This window comes from Strix uralensis, chromosome 14 (assembly GCF_047716275.1).
Source record: "Strix uralensis isolate ZFMK-TIS-50842 chromosome 14, bStrUra1, whole genome shotgun sequence".
Taxonomy (NCBI): Eukaryota; Metazoa; Chordata; class Aves; order Strigiformes; family Strigidae; genus Strix; species Strix uralensis.
Window position 1 is genome coordinate 12,062,447 of NC_133985.1, and position 24,125 is coordinate 12,086,571.

At 43.1% G+C, this 24,125-nt stretch overlaps 1 protein-coding gene across 5 annotated transcripts in view; it reads left to right on the forward strand.

Moving 5' to 3' along the window:
* Positions 1-3,123: 3,123 nt before the first annotated feature.
* The window catches only part of UBTD2 (ubiquitin domain containing 2), a 60,751-nt gene continuing 39,749 nt past the window's right edge, over positions 3,124-24,125 (forward strand). For 4 of the 5 annotated variants that reach the window (XR_012630855.1, XR_012630856.1, XM_074883784.1 and 1 more), the window contains exon 1: positions 3,124-3,199. Coding sequence is in view for 2 of the 5 variants with exons in the window: in XM_074883784.1 (XP_074739885.1) it covers positions 3,130-3,199 (70 nt within the window). In the remaining 3 variants the exon portion in view is untranslated. Of the gene's footprint in view, positions 3,200-3,951; positions 4,050-24,125 lie in introns of all 5 variants that reach the window. The other variant, XM_074883787.1, reaches the window with a different exon arrangement.

Consider the following 24,125-nt stretch of genomic DNA (forward strand, 5'->3'; position numbering starts at 1 on the left):
TGGGACCTTTGGCAAATAACCTCATCTCTTGTGTCTCCCCTTCCCATCTGTTGCAGGAGGATGAAAGAGATCTGGGTAGACTTTCACTTATAAGACTTTGATACTACAGTCCTGGATAGCAATGATAAAAATCAAAATGTTGACGCCTGAGACAGAAGTTTCAGCACTGGTGCAATTTGTCAGCATCCCATACTTGTTCCCACGCAAAGATGAATCATCAGAGAACAGGGATTTATCATACTGTATCATCGTGTGATGGCAAAAACTGCCACCATTGACTGCAAGCAGTGAGATCCCAGTTGGAGAGAAAAACTGGTGAAGTATACAAAATATTTTAATATATAGGAATATATAGGAAATAATCTTGACAATGCAAATGTAGATCCACTTACGGCTTTTCTACATTCCTTGGGCTACAAACCCCATCACTCTGGCCCTCCTGGTACAAAATGCTCCTGCAGGCCAGTGGCATCTTGTGCCAAAAGCAAACCCTTTAGCCGTTAGCACTGTAGGGTTTATGACCCACAAAGAATTGTTTCCAACCATATAGGGTAGTTGTCCCTATGTGGAATAGTCAATTCATTACACCATTTAATTTGTGAAATGGCGCTTCTGATCTTCAAAGTGTTTTACATCCCACACATTGCAGGCAGTTAACAAGTAATAAAGAGTAAGAATTAATTAATCCTAGCCATACCCCCAAGAGATATGTAGACAAACATTAATCTACCGATAGAAATAGAGCAACCGAGGTTATGTGACTTGGCCACAGTGGGTATCTAGGGCAGAGCCAGGATTAGAGTGCGGAAACTCTGATTGCAAAGCTCAGTCCTTGCCTCTCGTGAAGTTTATTCTGAGGAGGAATATAATCTTCAAAATAAATCATTAATTTAGAAGAAGTCTTTGTTTGTCTTCTGCACTTTATTAGTGCATTGCAAGTACATCCTGATACATAGGTCAGGCAGTAAATATTGACTTTGGCCCATCCTGAGTGTTTATATACGCACAAATACATATATATCTATTATATACAGTGTGTGTGTGAGAACAACAAGGTATCTAATTAAAGAGTTCAATACCAAATATGCAGAATAACAAGCGTTGATGTGTTATTTCAAAGCTCTGCAAGCAGACTGCTGTCTCAGTGTGGACATACTTTCCCACGCCAGCTCGCAGTCCTGCAGCCACCCTGTTACGGAACAGAGTCACATTGTATTTAACCCCCGCCTCAGCCTCACCGACGGGCATTTTTGGGATCTCAGTGGGCAGGATGATATCCAGAGGCAGAGGCCCCCCCAGTATGCATCCCGAGTGCCTCACTGCAGTCCATGCTTTTTCCACAGAATTACCATACTCTGATGATGATAAACCCACAACAACACCTACTCTCATGAAAATTTGCAACACCCTTAACTTTCTTCTGTATTCCTACAATTTTGAACGAATTATGTTCAATCCAAAGTAAAAAAAAAATATACCTGGCATACCTTTGATTGTACCTGTGTATGTTCAGGCAAACCCCCGTGTGGCCCTCAGATACAACCTGAAAAGAAAACTAGAACAACTGAGCTCTATGTTTTTCCTTTATCTGGTTTAAACTTTGGCACAGACAAGGAATTTTTGCTTTTCTTATATTTAGTGTGCATGTGTTCAGTCTCTAATAATCTGTTCTTTCCTTAGGTTTTCTTACCAGTCCTGACCTTCCTGCTTGGACCCATAGAGCAGACCAGCTCTACGTCTTTTTGCTCTCTGATCATAAAATGCTTGGTGTTTTGGACTCAGCTTATCTCATACATTTGGGATTTTAATTATCGATGCAAGTGCCTTCCCAAAGGCTGGCTGGTCTTTTGGTACAAAGATTATGTAGGAAAATTAATGGTAGAAAAATGGATTTGTCCATCCGTTCCTTTCACTGTGGTGACTATGAGCTCTACAAACAGCTATGCTATTTTAATTCTAAAAAATACATTTGCAATGTCATCTTTAAGGAGGTAAAATATGCTCAGCTTGAGTTTTGTTTTCTGCTATTTTGTGTATCAGAACATTAAGCTGCCGTGTATAGCAGAGTGTGTGGGGAACCCAGAGCAGTCTGTTACCACGCTTTATTTTTTGCACCGTCTGCTTCCATTTTTCAACGTTCTGACTTATTGCTGGTTGTTTCAAAGAGCTACAGCGCATCTGATAGCGTATGAACCATAACTCCCGAACCCACGGCGAGATTGCTACTGCAATAAGATAACCCCTCTGGGCATTACGCGCACGAAAGTCAAACTTTTCTTCTCAGAGGATTGAAGACTGGTGCTGATTGACCAAGAAGCCCTGATTTTGCTTAGTTTTTATTTTAAGGGGCAGGCTGTTAACAGAGGTGGTTGGCTGATTAGTCAGACACAGGCTTACCTCCGAGTGTGCATGTACTTTCTTTTCATGTGCAGAAAGCACGGGAAAGCCCCAGACTGCACAGTAAGGAAAAATAAATACATCTTGTCACTGAAGGCCCAGCCGGCCCAGCCAGGCGGGCCCTGCTCGCCGGACCCCGCACCCCCGAGCCTGGCACCCGCCGGGGCCGCAGCCGGGGGGCGGTTGGCCCCGCACCCCTCAGACGGAGCCCGCGGCCCTCGACCTTCCCGCTCCGCGCTGCGCCGGGCCCGCGGCCTCGGCCCAACCCCTGCGGCGGGGCCGATCGCGGCGCCCCAGGCCCGCCCGCCAACTTCCACCGGGGCTTCGCCCTGCCCCGCGGGGCCGCTGCCCGCCGTCCCCGCCGCCGCCCGGGGGGTGGGGGGGCGAGGGGCGGCCAAGGGCTCGGCGGCGCCAGGCCGCGGCCAGGCCCATCCCGGCCTGCGGGCCGCCGCGGCGCGAGGCCAGGAGAGGCGGCGGGGCCGACCCCACCCGGCAGCGGGCCGGGGCCGGGGCCGCGACCGGGGCCGGGGCGAGCCCGGGGCCGGGGCGGGCCCCGGCGGGCCGGAGGCGGGGCCGGTCGGCGGGAGGAGGCCGCGCCTCGGGGGCGGTGTTGCAGACCGAGGAGGCGGCTCCGGAGCCATCGCGCCTGCCCGGCCGGCGGCGGAGCTCGGCTACAGGGGGAGGGGGGTGGGGGGGCGGCTCGGCGGCGGGTCTGCGGGCCGGGCGGGCCCCATGGGCGGGTGTGTGGGCTCCCACCACGACTCCTCGGGCAGCCTCAACGAGAACTCGGACGGCACCGGAGGTGAGTGCCGGGCCCCGAGGCTGGGCGGGCGGGGGCCGCTCCCGGCGCCGCGGGGGGACCCCGGGGCGGACGCTGCGGGCCGGGGCCTGCGGCGGGGACGGGCCCGGGGCCGGCGGCGGGCGGGGGAGCCGCGCTGCCCTCGCCGGCCTTGGGGCGCTACGCCCGGCATCGCCCTCCCCCACCCCTCCCTGCGCCCGGGCCGCAACTTTCCCGGGGCGGCGGGGGTGTGCGGGGGGTGTGCTGGGCACCCGCGGCCGGCCTGCACCCCCCGGGAGCTCGCCGGTGTGCCCGGGCGGGCAGAGCCCCCCGCCCCGCCGACGCGGCCCCTGCGGGTGGGGGGCTCCGAGGCGCGGCCCCTCCGCCCGCCCGGCGCGGCCCGGGGACAGGAGGCTGATGAAATAGAGACGGGCTGGGGAGAGGGCCTGCCTGGGGCTCCCAAACTTTGTTTTCCATGGGCTCGGCTCCTTGTGGTGTGCGGGGAATAATTCTTCAGATAACTTAGATCCTGGCACTGCTGCGGGTTTGGGTTGGTTTTTTTTTTCTTCTTTTGATTCTCTCCCAAGAAAGATGGATGCTTTCCTCCAGCCTAAATCACCCGTACTAAATAATCAATTTCTAGCGACTTCAGATGCTGGAGCAGCATGTTCTCACTTGTGTGCAAGAGCACACCTAGTTAGTGTAGCTTATGTGGAAACATTGCTGCAGTATAAGCATTTTTCTTTACTTAAATATCTGAATGATTGCTTTTTCAGTGTTCTTAGGTTTGTGGATACCTGATGTTCTGCAGCTGAGCTGCATATGCTTTCTAGTCATTTAAAGTCAGCCTACCAAGTGGACACTTGACTTACAGGTAGTCCTCACGCATGCAGGGTCCACAGATTTCAGGTTGAAAATGCTGACCTAGGTCTACATTTTCCCCTGTGCCTTATGGAATGCCTTATGGAATGTTATTTATCAGTCTGGTTTTGTTTCAGATGCCCCAGCTGATGGGTATTCTGTCATATCAGTGACTTTGCTGTCACTCCATAATGTAAAAAAATGTAGCACAATTGTATCTGAAGCAGCCACCTGCTGATTAATGCCAGATACATAGCTCATAGAAATACCAGAAAGTCCAGCTGCTAAGAACTGTGTAGGATTTAATCACATCATTGTTATTAAAAGGAATTTTATAGCTTTGTCTAGTATGAGTCTTCCTTACTCCTCCCCTCTATTAAAAAAAAAAAAAAAAGGAAGAAGCAAGTTACCTAAAAAATACATCTGTACTAAGCAGACTTGCCAACCAGTAAAAAATGCAAGAGTGTCAGTGCAGAAAGGACCAGAGCATACTAAAAGCCAAAGAAAAAAAATGGCAGGAATCATCACATACCCAAAAATCTTGACTGAAAAATAGCATTAAAAGCTGCGTTGACATTTGTTCAGAAACCTGCTTCAGTAGCTAGGTGATATGAGGTGAGATCATGTCACAGAAATAGCCTCAGTTTAATTTCCTCACTCTTATCTTGCCTGTGATGTCAAATGAATGAGATGATAGGAGGGAAAAAATTATCAGAGTTTGGCTGATACTGTAAAATAGTCTTATTAGACACCCAGTAGCAGCACGTGAGGTGGGCAGTCTCCATCCAACTTGTCTACAGAGTGCTGTCCTGGATGGACTTACTGGGAGCACGTTTCTGCTTGGTGTTTACATGCCATGACATACTGCTGCTTTGGGGTTAAATAACCTATTGTGCTTGGTGCATTAGAACAGCAGCTGGATTTTTCAAGATGTAAGGGATGTGAAATGCATGTCAGCTGGCTCATGTTGATTCATGCTCTAAGGATAATGTTCCTTAAGGTTGTCTCGCTGAAGTGAGAAGTGATGAAATTTCAGTTGAATTATGGGCTTCTTAGGACTGTCTTAAACAGCTACAGTGTGCAGAAGCCTGTTTTGTAATGTTACGTATCTGTTCCTGCCTCTCAACAAGAAAAAAAGGGGGTGTTGGTTAAGCTGAAAGAACCTCAGAATATCTTTTATAAACCTGACTCCTGAGATGTCAAAGCTCAGCCTGCACTAATTCTTAGCTTTACAAATTCTGCAAATGTGCCCACGCCAAGTATGAAATCTGACTTGCTCTCTCGAGGGAGCTTATGTCTTGAGGCATCAGCAAGTGAACCAGATGAAGCACAAGCGAACACGATTTGGAGACTAGACCTGTGCAGAATGGCGACTTATTCCTGTTTCCCATATAAGGCTTATTTCCTCCAGCTCCTGGGCTGTGACCTAGTCTTGTGTATTCGCTTTCAGATGGCTGTCAATGAGCAGGGCTGGATCCTTTTATAAATCTCAAGAAGGCTATTTTGAAACAGAAACATCTCAGTTCCAACCAGAGCATTGCCGGCGATGGACTTACTTGGGGAAGGCTTTGTCTCTTCCCCAGAATGGAGAAGTTTCTTGGAGAATTACAAATGGTCATGAGATTGATTAGACAGCAATAGCAGCCCTTGATGCTGCATAGAAGTGGGAGCCAGACCTCAAGTCTAATTCATACAGGTCTCAATCTGTTATGGTGCTGTATGGAGCTGGCAAAATCTTGCTCGATTGTATCACTGGAGTTGAGATGAGGATTTGTCACATCCCTGTATTCTCCTCGGTCCTTTTGTCAGTCACTGGCACTTCCTGTTACTTCTCTTCTGCTCGACAAAGCTGACAGCGTGCCCTGACTGTCTGCGATTCCTTTGTCTTTTACTACTGGTATTTCTCAAGGTTGAGATGCTTGCAAGTATCCGGAGAGCTGCTTAATATACTCAGGTGTGTCTCTGTGTGTAAGTTTGCGTTAATCAAAAATACCAGCTCTCCTACGCGTGTGTACCAGTTTATTGCGTGTTTCCATTCACATTGACCAAAGCAGGAGGAGTCTGTTCCTTAACTAGAGTTAAACAGATGCTGCTATGCCCATCCTGCTGGAAATAAAATGGTCTTTGCGGATTGGTACCAGCTGTTGCGTTATCACTGCTCTTTTTAACAAGTTTTAATTTCAACAGAATATTGTTTGTTGTATTTGGGGAAAAGTTCCTGTCTCAGTGCTTGCTGTGTTGTAGTCCAGCAGAGCTGTATTGTGGGTGGGTGTCCTGGATGACAAGATGGAGTTACTGATGACTTGTTAAAGGAGATACAAAGAAGAATAAATGATGATTAAGTAATTTATAGACACAGGATTTTTTTTTTTACCCTCCCCCCTTTAGCTCAGCTGTCTCCCATCAGCTATTCCAAGCTTCCAGGAGCCAAGCACCCCATCTCTTCATGCTGTGCCTTGTCAAAGGTGACTGAGTTTCTGCAGGATGGTGAGACTGGGGTGAGAAATAGCTGTTCTCTGGGCACTTACAAGTTATGCGACTTCTTCAGTTGTGTATTCAGAAGAGCCTTGGGTTTGGAGTTAACTGCTGGAAGACTGCACTGTGCCTGCCCATAAGGTTTAATAGCTTATCGGGTATGTTTGGTCTAGCACGAACAGGAGAACTTGCATTGTCAACTTGACATCCCCACAGGCAAGTCCTTTCTGGAGGGCTGCTCTTTAGATTTCTTTTCTTTGTTTGGAGGGGAGCAGGGGGAAGGAAGAGGAGAAACATGAACCCATTGATTTTCTTCTGGCAAACTCTTACTCTTGTTAGAAGTTGCATATTACTTTGTCTTACTTGGTAAAGTTCAGTGAGACAGTTATTTGTGTGGAATAACGAAAGGACAGGAAATACAGTGTCTAGAAGTACGGGCATGACAAGTCATTACAGATTAAGGCTTTTGGCTGCAGCTGTCTGATTGCTGCTGCGCTCTCCTTGACATGATGTTCGCCTGCCTGCTGGAGTTCTTATCGCCCTTCTTTGTTATAAAAGACACTGATTCTGTTTGAAATTTGTCTTCTTTACTGCTGCCCCTATCACCCAGCAGTGATAATGGGGACAAGTGGAAATAGGGCTGCATGTTTGACTGACGTGCTAGAGCAGGAGAATATTAAAACCAGAAATTCCTCCTGCAGTGTTTGATGCAGTGCTAGAGCTTCGTTAACTTCTAGAAAGCCAAATATTGTGCTCAACCTCTGCTTTTGATAACCGGACAACAGTTTCTTAAATATTTTCTTCCGAGTGGTGTGTAGTGCTGCATATCACATGTCTAATTTGAAGTTACAATAACTGCTTTCATGGTGCTTCTATGGAAGACTGACCAAGGGAATTTGCATATTAAGTAGTCAGATTTGTTGCTCACAATTGGACTAATACAGTAGGGCTATGCATGGCTTGCATGGGGGGGTTAAACAAGCATCTCATGACTGAGCAGTTAATAGCATTTGGTGCCTACCCCTCGTATCAGAGCATACAAAGAATCTCCCACTTCCAGATTGCGTTTTGCAGCGTGTTTTAGCTGTGGGTTGCAAGCTGTGATGGTGTGTGCCTGCACACAGCACTCTTCTGGGGTTTCATTGCCATCTAAAGGAGGTAGCTCTAGGCTTTAGTTCCTGATGTTTTGTAGTGCAACCTTGAAATACGGTGCTGGATATGTTTTTGCAAAAGTAATGTTAAATCAGAGCTGGCATTAGCTGTTAGGTCTTACTGTGGGTTTTTTTTTTCTGAAAAAAGGGAATACTAAAAGCTTAGCATGGCTCTTAAAACTTGCTCTAAATCTCTCATGATTTCCACAAAAGTGTGTGTGTTTTTTATCAGGGCTTTGAATAAAAGTAGCCTTTAGTGACTTGGTTTCTTGAGGGCCGGGCACCCACAGCCTCCTTGAGATTATTAGGATCTGGGCATCTTGTGCTGAGAGTGCCTGATAATTCAGTACCAAGTGTTTTTCTACTGGAATATCACTTTGATGGTATGACACTTTTAATTTGTAAACTGATAGACTTTGTTTTGTTTTTCAGATGATAACAAGTAACTCTTAGAAAACAAAATAAGGTGTTATTTTTACTGTTAATAAGGGCTGACGAACGCAGCTGTGCGGTTTCCTTTTTGGCATTGTTCCTCCATGCAATTGTTTGTTTGGTTTCTAGATGAAGTGATTTGTTTTAATTTCTCTATTTGGGATATCAGTGTTGAAAGCAACAATGTCCTCCTTTGCTGAATATTAAATATAATAAATTGAATGTTCATTGTGCTTTGGGCATTTTTGATGAATGGAAAATATTATTAGTTGCCTGTTTGAATAAACTCTAAAAGGCAGCGATCCACTCATTGCAGTAGGTAATATGATAGCTATTATTTTTCATGTGGATGTTGAATAATATAATTAATGAGTCATAAATTGTAATACAGTTGAAGCCAGAAATAAAGATTTGCCTTACAGTTAAGTCTTGCCAATTCCTGCAAGTTGTCTTGCAGGTACAAAGAAGGATTAAGTTGGCCACAGCTGGTCTGGTTACCCAGCTCCTGAAAAAAAGAAAGAAAATAAGTATCTGAAAAACTTCAGGCCAGGTGACTATGTTTGAGAAATGAATACAACTGCTCCTTTGCTGGTTTATAAGCATAAAAGGACTGTGATACTTAGAGGATTTAATGTAAAAAAAGCTTTCACCCTGTCTTGTAGACAAATGCTGTGTATAAGTCAGCTACATTTTTAGGCAGTTGTTTCCAATTTGCTACCTCTGCTTCACTGCTTTAAAATTCAGACCCCTTTGATGCAATTACGTCAGAGGTTTGGGGGTTTTTTTTCTCTTAGTCCTTAGTTTTTCTCTTTCCAGAGCTGGTGGCATCCCTGTCTTGGGAAGGCAAGAGCATTTCTGTGGGGGAGTTCTGCCACCCAGCAGCCAGGATGAAGCAGGGAAGTCTGTGTGTGGCATCTCCTGCGTGCATAGTGCCTAAGCGGCAGCTTAAAAGCAGAAGCCATTAGTTCACCTTCATCTTTCCTACATGCAGGTGCTTCAGGTGAAGTTTGTGGAGGCTTTTGTATGTTTCATTTTAATTCCAGCTGGAAGCTCTGAAGGACTTTTTTTTTTTTTTTTTTTTGTGCGAAAGTGACATTATGAAATTGAGCCTTTTTAAATCTTCCTAACTCTAGTTTTAAAAGCTGCTCCATTTAGACAGCTGTAGTCATCATAATTGTAGTAAGCAGGCAGATGAGGTAGTCCTCGGGGATGTCTTGCCAGATTCAGATGCTAAGTTTCAGCATGTGGAAAGGTGCTGACCTTAGATGGATGCCAGGGCGATGTGAGCGTCACGTTTGTACGGTGGGCTTTCAGAGGCATCTGCTTGCTTTGTTTACTGAAAACCTACGGGCTCTGTTTGCTCACAGTGATGCTAAGCCTTTGGCATTTGTATTGCGACTTGGCAGGTCTGGTGAATCCATATGTCGGGAGCGAGCACGCAGGGCACGTTGGATCCACGCGCTGGGGAAGCGCCTGTGCCACGGCTGCTGGTCCTGCTGGTGGGAGGCTGGTGGCTGGCAGCGCTTGGCATGGGAGCGTGACAAGAGCAACGAGGCTCGATTACCCAAAATCAGAAGGGAGAGGCTATGAAGTGACCTATTCTGTGAAACGGGTGGAGTACAAGGAAGAATAAAAAAAGCTGAAGTCAGTAACCTGATTTCTGGCTGTTGAATGGAACACTTGCACTCTGAGGCTTTCAGTTACAGCTTAATCTGCTGCCTATATGTTGTCTGGCTGAAATCTAAGATTTGAAGAAAGAGAAATGTTCCAGTACTTGGGAAGCAAAGTACAGGTTTTGTTTTTCTTTAAGGAGAAAAAAAAAAAAGCTTTTCCCTCACATTGTGATTGTGTTTCCAGTGTGAAAAATGCAGAATCTAATTCAGTGTTTCATACTGAGTTATCAATATCAGCAGAAGAGCGACACATCCAAAAGCAGGATGAGTGCTCATTGCACTGCTTGTACAGTTGATGGAAAACACCTACAGCATAGTGTGTAACTTGATATTTTATTTTCTTGACCTGTGTGCAGTAAAATATGCAGGATGTCTAATGTGGTTTATGTAGGTTTCAGCAGGAACCTGTATTTTGCATTTGGGCCTTCTGCTGACCCTGGGCCGATCTCACAGCTGTCAGCCAGTCTCTTGGCACGCTCGGATTAGGTTTGTGCAAATGCGAGATGGACAAAAGATGGGGCAGTGCAAACTGTGCAAAGGGTTTTTGTTCCGTTTCCCACCTTCGAAGTAAATTAAAAACTATGTCTTAAATCCTGATGGGGCTGAAGTTTCTTAGGCTACCTTACATATTTAAAATTACATAAGTAGTTTGTCATTCTGAGACTTCATGGTGCTGAGAGATGCAGGGGCACTGCAGGTTCTGCCGGTAATAAGCGCATGAGCAATTAATACATGCTATCAGTTTGCAGGAGCTGTTCTACATCCAGTTGACCTCTTAGGGCATAATGTAAAGCATTTGAAAATTGTACTTTATAAAGTAGAAACACTGGTGGGGATGGGGGTCCTTGCTGCTGTGCTTGTATATCAGATCACTGTAACAGCTCCTCCCTTCATCCTTTTCTCAATGTCCTTTTCTCTTCCCATCTCCCCCCTCCTTAGTGAACATGATTTAAAAGGAAAAATTCAAAGCCCGGCTTGAAAGCCATTTGTGGGAGGAGATGGGCACAGTTCTGAAGGAATGATTCTTCACTTCTGTAGAAATTCAGATGTGCTGAAGGATTTTTTTATATATATATATGTATATATATAAAAAGACATCCTTGTGCTGAAGATTAGGTAGAAGGGAGGGCATTTGGGGAATTTCTGATCTACCGTGTGGTTTTCCCATGTTCACAATCATAAAAGAAAAGGCACTTTACAAATGGTAGTGAAGACTGCTTCAATAGTTTTCAGCGAGAACAGGTCCTGCCCAGGGGAAAAAGAGTAGAGACTAAAATGTGAAAATTTATCATACAGTGCTGTAGATTTCATGTTATCTTTGAACATGTTTAATAGGGAAAGTTTACCTTTAAAACATATGTATATATATTTTCAGCCTACTGTTATTGACACTTTTCTATAAACAACTAAAATATTTTTCATAAAATTATAAACATTTTATAGTTCATAACAAGTTACAGTTTATAATAATTTATAATAAATGTAGCAACTATAAATAATTGTCTTAGTTCAGACAACATATTATGTAGGAAGGCATTTTTCACCTTTTCCCAGTTTGAGAACACTCTCAGGGCCTGAAATGGCATCGGGAGCAGAATACAGTAGCTTGGGGTTGGAAGTTTGTTACCTCTGTATTTTTAAAGTTCAGTCATGGAGCTCAATTTCTGCTCTCATGCTGTGATCAAGGGCACCCTGGATTCATGAAAAGGATCTCTCGTGGCATTTACTTTGTTGCTTTACTTTTCCGCCACAGAACTATCATCTCCTGTGATTTCTTGTCTGTATGGGTAAATACAGTCTTTTTGTAAAACAGTACCTTTAAAATAGCAGATAGTACCTGCAGCTGGCAAATGCCATTTTCTACTGCCAATTTTTTTTTGGCAGCATGCTGCTACTTGAGCGCCTGAGTCTGCTGTAAAGCATCAGCAATCTGAGGATAATGGCTGACTGGTGAAAAGGTAAATGGTTTAAGTAAAAATTGCTAATTCACATGCTTCATATGTACTGCACAAAGTACTTCTTGGCAAGTGTATAGGGAAATGTTGCATATGTCATATATGCTGGACTTCTTAATGCCCTCAGAGTGTTTTCAGATGCATTTGCTACATCTCTGGTGCAAGTAAAAGCTGCATACGTCAAAATAATGTTTATAATGCAGGATGCTTAGCTTTCATTTGGGCTCTCACCCGACGAACACTTCTAAATCCCTCTTGTGTGAGTCACTGCATTGCATATACGTACCCCATGGTACATACATGGGGGACAGGAAGGACCTGTTGTATGTGTGGGTCTGTGCTGGAAGTGGGGAGGGGACTCTCAAGGTCTCTGAACATGGAAGCACATTTTTAGATGCCTTTTTGGTGGAGAACCGTATTGCAGGTAAAAGTCCTGGTTCTACTAGTAGCAAGCTCTGGTTGCTCCAAGCTTGTTAACACAGGGACTGAAGTGAGGGTGAGAAGACACGGGCAGTAAGCAGTTTGGAAGTGTTAATGGCAAGCAAAGCGTAGCATACGTGTTAAATAGTTTGGAAACCATAAACGTTATCTTAAGGTTGGACTAACAATTTTGCTAACTCTTGCTGGATGTATTTGCAAGGAGGCTATATTTGGTGGCAGCAGTAGTTAAACATACGTTTGGATGAAGCTTAGCACTCCAGTCCTTCACACCTCTAAGTAGCAGCATCCTTCGCTGTTCCCGGATTTGGTCTGGTTGCCTGTTCAGGACGTGATGTGAATGCCCTGCTTGCTGAGGGCGAGCGAATCTCTTCCTTTGCCTGTGCGTTACGTACATCCAGTGCATGTAATGAGCAAACCTGCTGAATGGGTGGTAAATCACAGGTCCCAACCGAGGGTTAGCACTTTGATGGGTGAAGAAGGGGAAAGCTGTCAAATATCTATTTAAACTTTTTTTTTTTGAAGAGTTGGAACTCACTTGTGAATTGCATGTTGATGACTTGGCTCAGTAAAATATATAACAGACTGATTTTTTTTTTTTGTAAATTTTTTTTGCTATGTTCCTACAGAAGTACATTAAAAGAACATGGGTTGCTATAAATACAGGCAATTATCAAATAAAAATATGTTCTGTAAAGTGCTTATCAATATCGGATATTCTAAGACAGGTTTAAATGCTCATTTGAGATAAGTTCTCTTACTCATTTGTGTGTTGGTGTTTCACATCTGTAGATCTCCATTGTATCTTTTATCCAAATCTAAAACTAGTTCTGGTGCCAAAACAGCTTGAATTGCAACAGAAAACCACATGAGTATTGAAATCACATTGCTCGATTAAAGTCACATGCTTTAAATCAGTCACGTATTGTATAGCCTCACACTGATGTTACTTAGTGCAGTGTCCCATCACTGCCTTAACACAACTGAAACAAGCGCATTTGTTGTGTATATCCAGGACGCTCCAGCTGCTGTACTGATATTACAGCACAAAAATAGCTCCAAAAATACTACAGGCTCATTTTTTTGGCTTTAACTGAAACTCCTTCAGAATGGAACAAGAGGGAATACACAATTTTTGCCTCTCCTCTGGGAGAATAAAGGAGCAGCAGCGTTGTCAGAACAAGCGAGCGTGGGTATTGTGGTTTGCTATTGCAAGGCGATACTGGAATGAGAGTCCTTTAGGTGTAAATAATGTTCTAGTTCTTGAACTCTGGCTCATGATAGAGACTTTCTAAACCCGTGTGCTTTCTCTCAAAATGACAAAAAACGACCCAACGTACAGAGATTATTTCCCTGTAAACCTCTAAAAACAGTTTAACTGTATTCGGGGTATCTTTTTTATTCCAAATGGCATAAATTCTTAGAAAACATGCCAGCTTCTCAACTGTGACAGAGCTGCCTGGCCCACCAATGCCTTGGAGGGATCATGACATAAATAATCTCACGTGTCCAGGTGAAGGTTTCCAAAAGCTTTTCTACCTTTTGTTTCTTATGGAGAGAGACAGTACCAAAATATGCTTTTTAGAGTTAAAGGAAGACTCCAGCGTTTCCTGACCCTAAGTGTATCTCATGGCTTCTGTCCTGCTGGTCTCTTCTTAAAGTCCCGTTTCTTTGGGGGAGATGCACCTACAGCTGGAATCATGCTATTCCTGAGTGCAAGTTGTAGTCTGGGTCTCTGTTGGGCTAGCTCATGAATACTGAATAAATTGAACCAAAGGAACAATACTGGCCCCGAAGAGTTTACAGCCTGATAGCTGGCCCTTACAGGTTTGGTGGAAGCAACTTCTGCACTTTCTGAAATGTCCTTATCTATTTTTTCTTGTCAGGTAAGCTTGACGAGAAGGGAGTTCAGGACTCATAACCTTACCATCTTGGTAATTTTCTTCCTTGCCTATTTAGCAGTAATTAATGCTCTGAGGTACCCATGTTTGATAAGGTACCATCTCACTTCTGCACTGATTGCCTTTGTAGTCTTTCACCCACCAGAGTCCAGTAAGGTGTTAGTAGAGGTGAAAGACTTGTGTGTGCTTTGTCTCCTTGGGAAATTTCATGCTCTTTCTAGCAGAATGACTGCTCTGTTGTGCACCTAATTCTCCTAAATAGTATTCTTCTAGTGATTAGGTTTAGGTTGGGGAGGAGGAGGAATCATGACTTGTGATTAAATTACCTATCTAGCTTTTTAGACAGCTTGAAAAGTGAAATACTCCACGGGTTTTTGAAGCAGCGGGGAATCTGGGTTCCTTGTTTAACATAGCCGGTGTCATTTAGTGCTGCCAGTGGAGATTTCTAAATGATTTTGCCACCAGTCAGTTAAGTGAAGACTGCTTACCAAACTAACTGGGAGTAGAAATTTGGGAATGCATTAGTTGGTGAATGCCAAATGAAACACCCGCTTTGTACCCATCCCATTGATGGGGTCTAGCTAACTGCTTCACCATGGAGTAGCGATTACACATGCAGAATGGGTGGACTTTCTAACAATCCCTATTCCCAGCCATCATCCATCCCAGGACGTGATCAGTCACGATCAGTTCCCAGGGAGCAACTTTATGTCAAGAATTTATAAGTAAACATATTTAAAGCAGTGCTTACCACTGCTTCCTCAAAATATTGCATTGGAAAATAAGCAAGCATTTATTTTGCATTCTCTATAACTGTTCACTTATGGAATTTTTTTCTTGCTTTATCCATCCCAAAGGCAGCACGTGTTTTATCTTAGGAATGCAAGTGCAATTTTTTTACTCCAATTATGTTATTTCTGATGACTATATTCAGGGAAAATGGTGTGCCGCAGGATTATGGAAGAAATGACGTTAACGTTTTATCTTATTGTGGTGGGAAGCTTATTACCAAGAGTTAATAATTTGCATTGAGCTCCACATTAGTTAGGAAAATATTATAGATACTTGGGGGTGGGGGAGGAAGCATTTCAGTTCCTGCCAGTGTCCTGCTTTGTTAACATCTCTTGGCAGGCTACATCCAGGGAGATGCTGAGTGCACTGCTATCTGATAATCAAGCCTGTTAAAAAAATCTATTTTATTAAATAGTGACAATGCAGGTTAAAACAAGGTTGTGCAAAGTCCAAAATGACAGTGAGTTGCCGGCAAAGGCTTCTGTATTTTCTAGTTCAGTGCTGTGTCAAACAGAATATTCTGTCTTAGAAATTCTACCAACTGATCTAATCTTGTCTTAAAACTCTTTCCAGGTTTGCCTACTCAAGTATGCTGTCGCTATCTGATTGCTCTGCCTGCCAAATTTCCAAGCTGAATTCATCTTCCATTGATGAAGTGCACTTCTAGCTGCTCAGTGCAGTCACCCTTCCTTCTTTCACATGTCTCATTTCATTATTATAAATTAATATGAGGATGTTTTCCAGCTGAAGGAACTCTTGCCATGCAATTCAGATATAGGTACCTGCACCATTTCTTTTCCTGTTCCTATTTTGAAACTTTCCAATTTTCACTTGTTTATGTTGAAGGTTAATAAATCAGGAACCCTTTTTCTCACAAAACAAATATTTTTCTACCAAACTATTTCAGTGCAGATTATTATGTGTTAAAGTCAATTTTGATGTTCAATAATGAGCCCCTATGAATGAGTTCTTTTCAGCTGGAGGAGCTGGGGTGAATGCTACTCAGACATGAACATTTTCTGGTGCATTTTTCTCTTGCTCATCTTTAGATTTTACACAGGTCAGAACCTTTGGATTACATGTCTTTTTCTTCCCCCCCCCACCTTGTTCTGTGGCTAACATTACAGCCTGCTCTTTCTGTGGAAATGTGAGTCTGATTAACCGAGTACCAAGTACTTTACTGACCAGTCTTTAAATGTTTCTAGGACTAGCTTTTTCAAGCAGTGTGATTGCTGAAAACGTACGTATTGCAATGACTTTCTTGAAGTGACAGTTTGGATCAGCTCCTGATGTTGCAGGTGTAGGTATCTAACAAACTGGAAGACACAAGCTCTTCTGTGATAGCCAAGAGGAAAATGCTGTGCTTCAGGGAGGGGAAATTACAGCCCTGTCATAAAAATAGGGGTTGGTTTAGAATAGTAGAGATCAAACTTCCAGGTTTAGTGTGAAGAGAACATGCAAAGAGGATTATTCTTCCTACTTGATTTTTCCAACTGTCTCTAAGTAGTTGGTATTCATCTTGGACATACCCCAGCAAAGATTACTCTTCCCACAGCAAAGGAGTCTCTTGTTTCTTATTGCCTGTCTGATTATTATTTTTAATAGCTTCTGTTGCTAGTAGTGTCTAAATATTGCTGTAATAGGGAGGCTTCTGAACACTGGCCATAGTTTTATGAACCAAAGCTACAGCTTGAAAAGTAAGCAGGAGAGAAAGTACTGTTAGGAGCAGTCACTGCCTGGGGCCTGGCCTGAGCTGAACTGAGCTGCTCCGTCTGCTGAAGTCCCAGCCGTATGCTTTCCATTCCTAGATTTGATACAGGTTTTTAAAAGCAAGGAAGCCTAAATACTTTCCTTGTGTATTTATTCTATTCGCTGGCGGATCGAATGGATTTCTTTTGCATTTGCAATTTGATTGCTACTGTGATGGAGTCCAAGATGCAGCCCCAGTTCTGCTGGGTCTGGGGTTTGAGGCGCCCTTGATCAGAGCTGCAGAAGCAGCACTTCATGGGCATGGTTTGCTCATTAGAGCACAGTAATTAGTACAGCGAGCTGGGTGAATGTGGAATGTACTTGCATCCAGCCATTTTTTGTGAATTCTTTTAAGTAGTATAGCCAGCAATCAGCATTTTTGGTTTTTTTCTCAATGCTTTCAAAAACCATGGGAGATCTGGGCTCTTGTTTTTCTGAAATAAGAATCTCTTTTTGCTAAGGTATTCTCACTCATTACCAATCAAAGTATTCATCCTTAAATTTGAAGCTAGGCTTATTTTCCCTTCAAGTAAGGGGGCAAGGGGTGAGAAGAGGGTCTGTCTGATACTGTAGAGTTCTGCCTTAACTCAGAACCAAAGACTTTTCCTGCAGAAACTTAACTCTCAAGTCCAGAATCAGCATACGTGTATTTTAATCTGCTATTACAGCACTCATGTCTTAAATTATATGAAAAAGTAGGAAAACTGCACCTGTCCTGACAAACAATACTACTTTTGCTTATGAGTAGATGATGACACTGGAGAAATAAGCTCCTCCAAGCATTATGGTGAGTACCTTTTTAGAAAAGACGAGCGTAGCCCATGGTCAAGACCTACTTCAGCTATTGCTGGATACGTAACAGCCGATACTGTTGTCAGCATAATCATTGCACTGCCAGTCTTTGGCTTGCTCTGAGTTGTTGAGAATTAAATGCATTTTCAATCAAATTATGTCCTGCAGTGATCCCTTCATTCGAAAGGAAGAGAAGTTACTTAAGGGATGTGATATTGTGTCTGTTGGAAACGCTGCCCTTTGGTACAGAACAAGCATCACTCAGTCCATTAATAGAGCTAAAGACTTATGTGCTCAGGGACTTTTGAAAGAGATCAAATGCATTTGCTAAAGGTGGAAATACTCTGGTTACTTCAATCTGTCTTCATTTGAGCAATTGAAATGAAGAGGGCAGTTTCCCGTGCCTACTCCAAGGTTCTTCCATCTCACAGAGAGTAGCAGGCTCCTGCAGAAGGTTCACAGCAGAAGCTGACGTCCATGCTCAGCATTGCTTGGAGAAGGCTGCCTTGTTTATGCTCCCAATTCAGGCGCCTTCAGTTAAATGCTTAAAGTTGGATTGCATCAATAATCCTTGACCACAGGCTATAATAGGTCTGTTTTTTTTTTCTCTGAGTACATCCCCAGGGAGTTAAAATGGCCTTGAAAGGATGTACTTTTAAGTCTACTTTGTTCAAGTGCTCCCATTTAACAGTAGAGTTTTATTTTTGCCTGGATGTATGAGACTTACAGATAGATATATATATATATACACACAAGTTGCATCAAAGGCTTGCGTATTTTTCATTTTAGGTTGTGAAGATGGATGATAGCTTTCTAACTGTCTAAGCAATGAACTAGTGTCCTTATGTATTATTACTTGTCTCTAATTCTGGCATAAATACGGTTTTCTAACTCTCAAGTACACCTTTTGTTAAGGAGTTCCTTATGGCTAAGAGGTAAAATAGCCAGACATAGGTGTTTTTTCTAAAGGCAGCTTGGTCTTCTAAGGTTGCCTGGGCATTATTAGTAAAGAATACATAAAATATTGTAGATACACTTTGTGCAATTTTAAAGAAATCCTGCTTGCAGATTAAAACTTAAGCATTACCTATTAAGGATTTTTTAAAGGCTTTTTAGTATCCAGCCTGTCCTGTAAACTTTATCAGTATTAATCTGAACAACACTGAGAAATAACTAAACTTGTAGAATATGCCCAGCTTGTCCTTTGCTAAAAAAAACAACCAAATGAAAAAAAACCACCAAACCCTTGAATGCAGAGTTCGTGTTCACAGTGTTCTTAGGTGCTGCTGACTCTTGCCATCTTGCATTATGCACAAAGAGTGCATAAGAGGAAATTCTGTGCATTTGCCATCAAAAGAAGGATTATTCAAAGGTAATCGTGCTAAATAATGACGTAACTGTTATCAGTAAACTATTGTTACTTATTAAATTATGTAACAAAATCGTATAGAAAGTCCTTAGTCTCATTACAGAAGGAACAGTGTGTATTTTTTTTTTAATTCTTGGGTATGATTTTTTTTTTCCCTTCCTTTGTAAGTACTGGAAAATAAACGGGAGCTTTGTTCAACCTGTGGTGAACCCTCGGATTCTGTGTGAAGCTCATTCTCTCCCTAAAATCTTTCACCTTGGAGATGGCTGTTGAAAACAAGTTTTAACTATAAAAATTCAACTCATGGCATGTTTTAATCTTTCTTCCAAGATCTGCATAATTAAATGACCATGGAAGCCAGAGGCAAGAGGATGGATGTCACCCTGTCAGTGAAGGGTAGAAGTCTTCAGAAGAGATGTGGCACCTTATGGCATGGGAGAGGAGCTGTATGGGGTGGGACATATGGGTGGGTGGTGCAGAAATTACCCAACATTGCTTTTACTCAGAAGAAGGTAATCTTTATCCCATTTCCGTGCTCCCAGGTGATCCTATTATGGAGCTTCTCTCCCTCTCTCTCTCTGAACTGCTCTCCCTTCAGGGTTTAGCTCTTGTTTTGTAATCCCTAGCATCTTCAGCTGGAGAACAGAGCTGTCAGTCAATTGCTGTAACCTGCTCCTGGGTCCCCCCAGCTCCTGTCAGTAACCGCTTTCATTTTATTACTTAATGCAGTTGCTTAAGCAGATTCCAGTGTCTGCTTTAGATTCTGTGGCTCTTTTACACATTGTTTTAAGGCTAATTCCTATCCTTCACATGGCGTGAAAATGAGATGTAGGGTTGGACCCACCAGTTTTTGACAGGAGTTAATTTCAAGCAGATAGTTCCAAATTTATCTTCAGTTGTTTTTTACTGTGTGTTCTAACCTCTGGTGGGTGTGTGGGGAGCAGTAGACTTCTCAGCATCCCAAGACAACTGCTGATTGCTCCATATCACTCTTGTTTGAGAAGTCCAGGTGTTGCACCTTTGAACCACTGATGCTACTTGTCCTTTACACCCATTTGTAGACCTTCAAGCTGCTGAGCCTTCTCCAGTCTTGGATGTTGGAGTTTCTTGGAGAATGGTTGTCCAGATAGGAGTTGAGTTTCAAAATTACTTATTTAAAAATCTAACTTTCATCATCAATTTTCCTTATCTGTTTCTTTTTTTTCCCCACTTGTTTAGATGACATGCTGTTGAACTCAAGGCTGGAGTTTGCTTAGGCTGTGAGCATATGTACTTCCATGAATAAATTTTCAAGCTTATTAACTGGATTGTGGATCCAGAAAGTATTGACTAGAGAAGTAAATTAATGATTTTGGTTTTCACTGGGGCGTTAAGCCACCAGTCTGTCAGACTTCCGCCCTGCAGAAGTTCAGTGTACACAGTCAAATGTATGAATATAAAAATGGACCTAGTTCTTTCAGTACCTTGCTGTTTGGGAGCACCTGGAGACTCAGTGATGTGATCATTTAGCTTCTGTGGTCATACTGATTTGTATGTGACTAATTGGTTTTTACTGATGAGAAACAAGGGACAGTAGGGGAGGAGGATGAGTCCTGCTGGTTAAAATATTGTAGCATGTAGAAACCTCTGTGGATGAAGAACCTTGTGTGCTAAGGGCAGCTGAAATATAGAGGGGTTTTTGTTAGGTTGGAATTCCTGTTTGTTTTTAATCAACCTGCCACAAAAATGAAGCCTCACCCTTGCAAGGCCTTGGGGGTTTTTTTATCCTATGGCTGTAAACTTGCCAGGAAGGACAAATGTTCCCACAAGATGGGCTTGGTGGTAGATGAAAAACCAGGTCCATGTTCTGGGGTAATCTTGAGTGATGCTGTGGTGTCAGGAGTGACCTTAAAGGATAAAGCATCAACAAGTGGGGGACTCAATTTTCTGCTCCTAAATCACTGGTGTGCTGGTGCTGTGTAGGGCAGGACTGACTTGACAGCTCTTAAAGAAGACGTTACCACCTTCTGTTAAGAGGTGGTTGAGAGATTACTTTGCAGAAAGAAGCTTGACATCTGAGGAGCATCAAGAATGTATTATCTCACTGTTACACATCTGTCCACAGCTGCAGGTGCTTAACATGGCTGTGTGCCCACAGGTCTGCCTTGTTCAGCTTGCACGGGCAGGCACACTTCTCAGAAATTACCAGAGCGTAGTCCCTGGAAAATGAGTAGAGGTTTTAGTTAGACATTAAGATAAAACACTTCGTAAATGGGAACCAAATTGAAAGCATCTAAAAATTGATACAGAAGTAATTTGTAGTAAGTGTGAAATGGTAATTTTATCATTAAAAACTACCTTGTAAAATAGAGCTTAGTAAAGCAGCAAGTATCATTCTAAGAAATACGATCTCTTAGATTAAATCTTTAAACGTTTGCTTATGCATCTTTCACCTGTTCCTTAAACTGAGCAGTTGCCCTTCAGTTTTCCAAATGGCACCTGTGGAATGTAATATGGAACTGTAAAATTAAATCATTAAGGTAATGTATGTTTGGTATGTGTGTCAGGTAAGATTCCTATTTTCAGCTTACACTGAGCTCTTAATTAACTGATGAGCTTAAGTAGCTGAGATACAGTAATAGTGCATTTAGTTAATTGGCTAATGTGAAATTTTATCCCTGCCAATAACTGTGGCACTGGAATAAATTCAAGACGGGGTGTTAGATCCTGTAACTAAGCTAATTTAATCATTGGTCATTGTAAAAACAGTTACCAAGTTGGAGGATTTTTTGCTCGCTCCCTTCTGGAATTTGTGACTGCTGTGCATGGCAGAAGTGACGTGGCAATGCTGTGTTCACCTAAGTATTCATTAGGAGCATTAAATCGGCCATCTGTCTTGTGCAGTATACTTTATATTACATAGACCGTGTTAAATTTCAGATTTTGGTGGAAGGGTTTAATGCAATATACCCCGACACAAAATAACACTGTGGTGAGATAGGATTTGAAGATTGCACTGACTTCTGCAGCTCCTCCTAAGAAATTTTACTTTAGGGGAGCCTTATGCATTTCTAGGATCTCTGCTGGTTTTTAAATTTCCTAGCACTGAGCCATAGTGGTGACCTAAAAAAATTTAAATTATGTTGAAAGTAGTTCTGAATCTCTGTGGTACTGGCAGAGCTTGTTTCTGTCGGGGCACTGGAGCACCCCAGCTCTTCCCTTGCTGTCCTTCCTTCTGACCCAGTGAATGGGCTAAGAGCTGCAGAAGTCTGGGGTTACTTCTTGTAATAAAGTAAATCCACTGGTGGCATTGTCCAGAAAGTCTTCAGAAGTTGCAGCTTCATGTGTACACACACTGCATGTGGGCTTGGCGAGAAGGGTGTGCCAGCTGGCTTTCAGAACAGTTACACCTAATCAGGGTGGAGCCAGCTGCATTGTTTAAAGAAAATTATCAGTTTAATATTTTTTATTTCTGGCAGGATGAAGAATAAGGCTGCCTTTGATTTCTCTTTTTTTTTTTTTTTTTAATGAAAATTGTGCTAGTGGAAGTACTTGTGGTGCGTTAAACGCAGACCAGATGTACAGCAGATGTCCCTGTCTGTCACTTACCAAACTTGGCAAATTTGTGATGACCTTGTGTGGTCGGTCTGTGGCTGCGTGACAGAGGCTGGCACTAGCCGTGCCGCTCCCATGGCTTAGGCCAACATAAAAGCAAAGCTTTGGTTTAAATGCCACTGAGTCAGACCCTGATTTGTGCCTTGCTCAAAATGTGCCAACCTCGGCTGTTAGTTTGCAGAGAAGCACTTGTAGCACTTCAGTTATAAGTTGATTTTATTTTTGACAGAAGGGATGTCAGCCTCCAGTAAGTGTCTTTAAATAGCAGTTCATATAGGTGCTTGTTATTCAGTGGACAGAGGGAGAACATTATCAAGGAGGAAGGGGGCTTCTGAGCCAGGACAATGTTCATTTGCAGCTGGGAACACTAGATCTTTCCTTGTCTTAAATCCATGCTAGCAGATGAGACTGGTCCGTGCTGCTGGTCTGGAGCAGCGGGCATGTGCCTGCATCAGCAATATACTGGCATGGAGTTGACAGGTCAGTTTTATCTGATGTGTCTAAAGTTTCCCTGTTAACTGAATCAAGGGGAAGATACAAAAGGGTTTTAAAGTACTTTAAAAGTGAAGTTGCTGAGTGGCATTCTTTCTCCTGATAAGAGACACAAAGCACTGGGGTGTTTTTTTTAGGTAAGCTCTGTGCAGCTTTCCACTGCATTCCCACAACTGTTTCCAGCTTGTACCGTGCTGTGTACCACGCTTATTTTATTTTTCATGTGAGAGGTTGCATTGATGCTGTTGATGTGAGAGGATGTGATTGAGTTTTAACTTAAGGTATGCTTTGCAGAAGTTGAAAGAAGCATGTACTTTATGCAGCCTGTCTCAAATAGAATATTTTTCATGTTGCTGACAGCTTCCTTAATGGTTCTTGTCATAGGTTTCCAAAAAGATAGTCTAGTTGTGTACTGTAGATGGTACAGATTAAAGGTCTTGGTGCTTGCACGCCATGATTTGGGAATGGGTAAATCTTCATCCTTTCTGCATCCAGCTGAAAACATGCATCTACCAGAAATAGGAGCGGTTTAAATTCTAGTGTAAACAGTGTTGACAGGTAATTGCATTGATAACGTCTGTCCCTTGAAGCTGTTCCACCAAAGCGCTATTAGAACTTCACTGCGAGGCTGGAGCTAATGCTGAGCAGCCAGTATAGCTACTGCTGTTCTTCCTACTGGCTGCGGAAGCAGAATTTGTGGCTCCAAGATTCCTCTGATGGTGTGCGAGAGACACAGATGGGCATCAGCTGGCCTTTACCCTGCCTGGCAGTGTTCCTGCTTCATCTGTAGTCACCCCTTGACTGAGGCACTAAGGATTTGAGGTGGTGACTAGACAAAGGTGTCTGCTCCCTTAGACATCTATCTATCGGGAAAAGGGGTGTTGCATCATGAGCGTAACTGAGATGATCGAGAAATATTCTGGTAGTGATTCCAGCAGGAAGCTGGGTGGGCAGGCTGGGCTCAGGAGTAACCACAAAGCTTTTGTAAACTAATAATAAAGCCACAGAATTAACACTGGGAAATAGTGCTGAGCTTTTGTTGGGAGACCAATGCAAAAAATTTCCTTTGAAAAATATTGTTTGAAATGTTGAGGCAAATAACAGTAGAGAACTTCACAGTGGCTTTGTTTGCATTATTGCTCTATCTGACACCACTTATCCAGAGTGTTTGTAACCGTGAGGGTTTGCCATCCTGCTCTTGCAGCTCTGGGAGGAGAGGAATTGTCCTTGTAAAACCTGTATGAACAGACAGGAGGCTGAAGTTCACCTCTTGCCA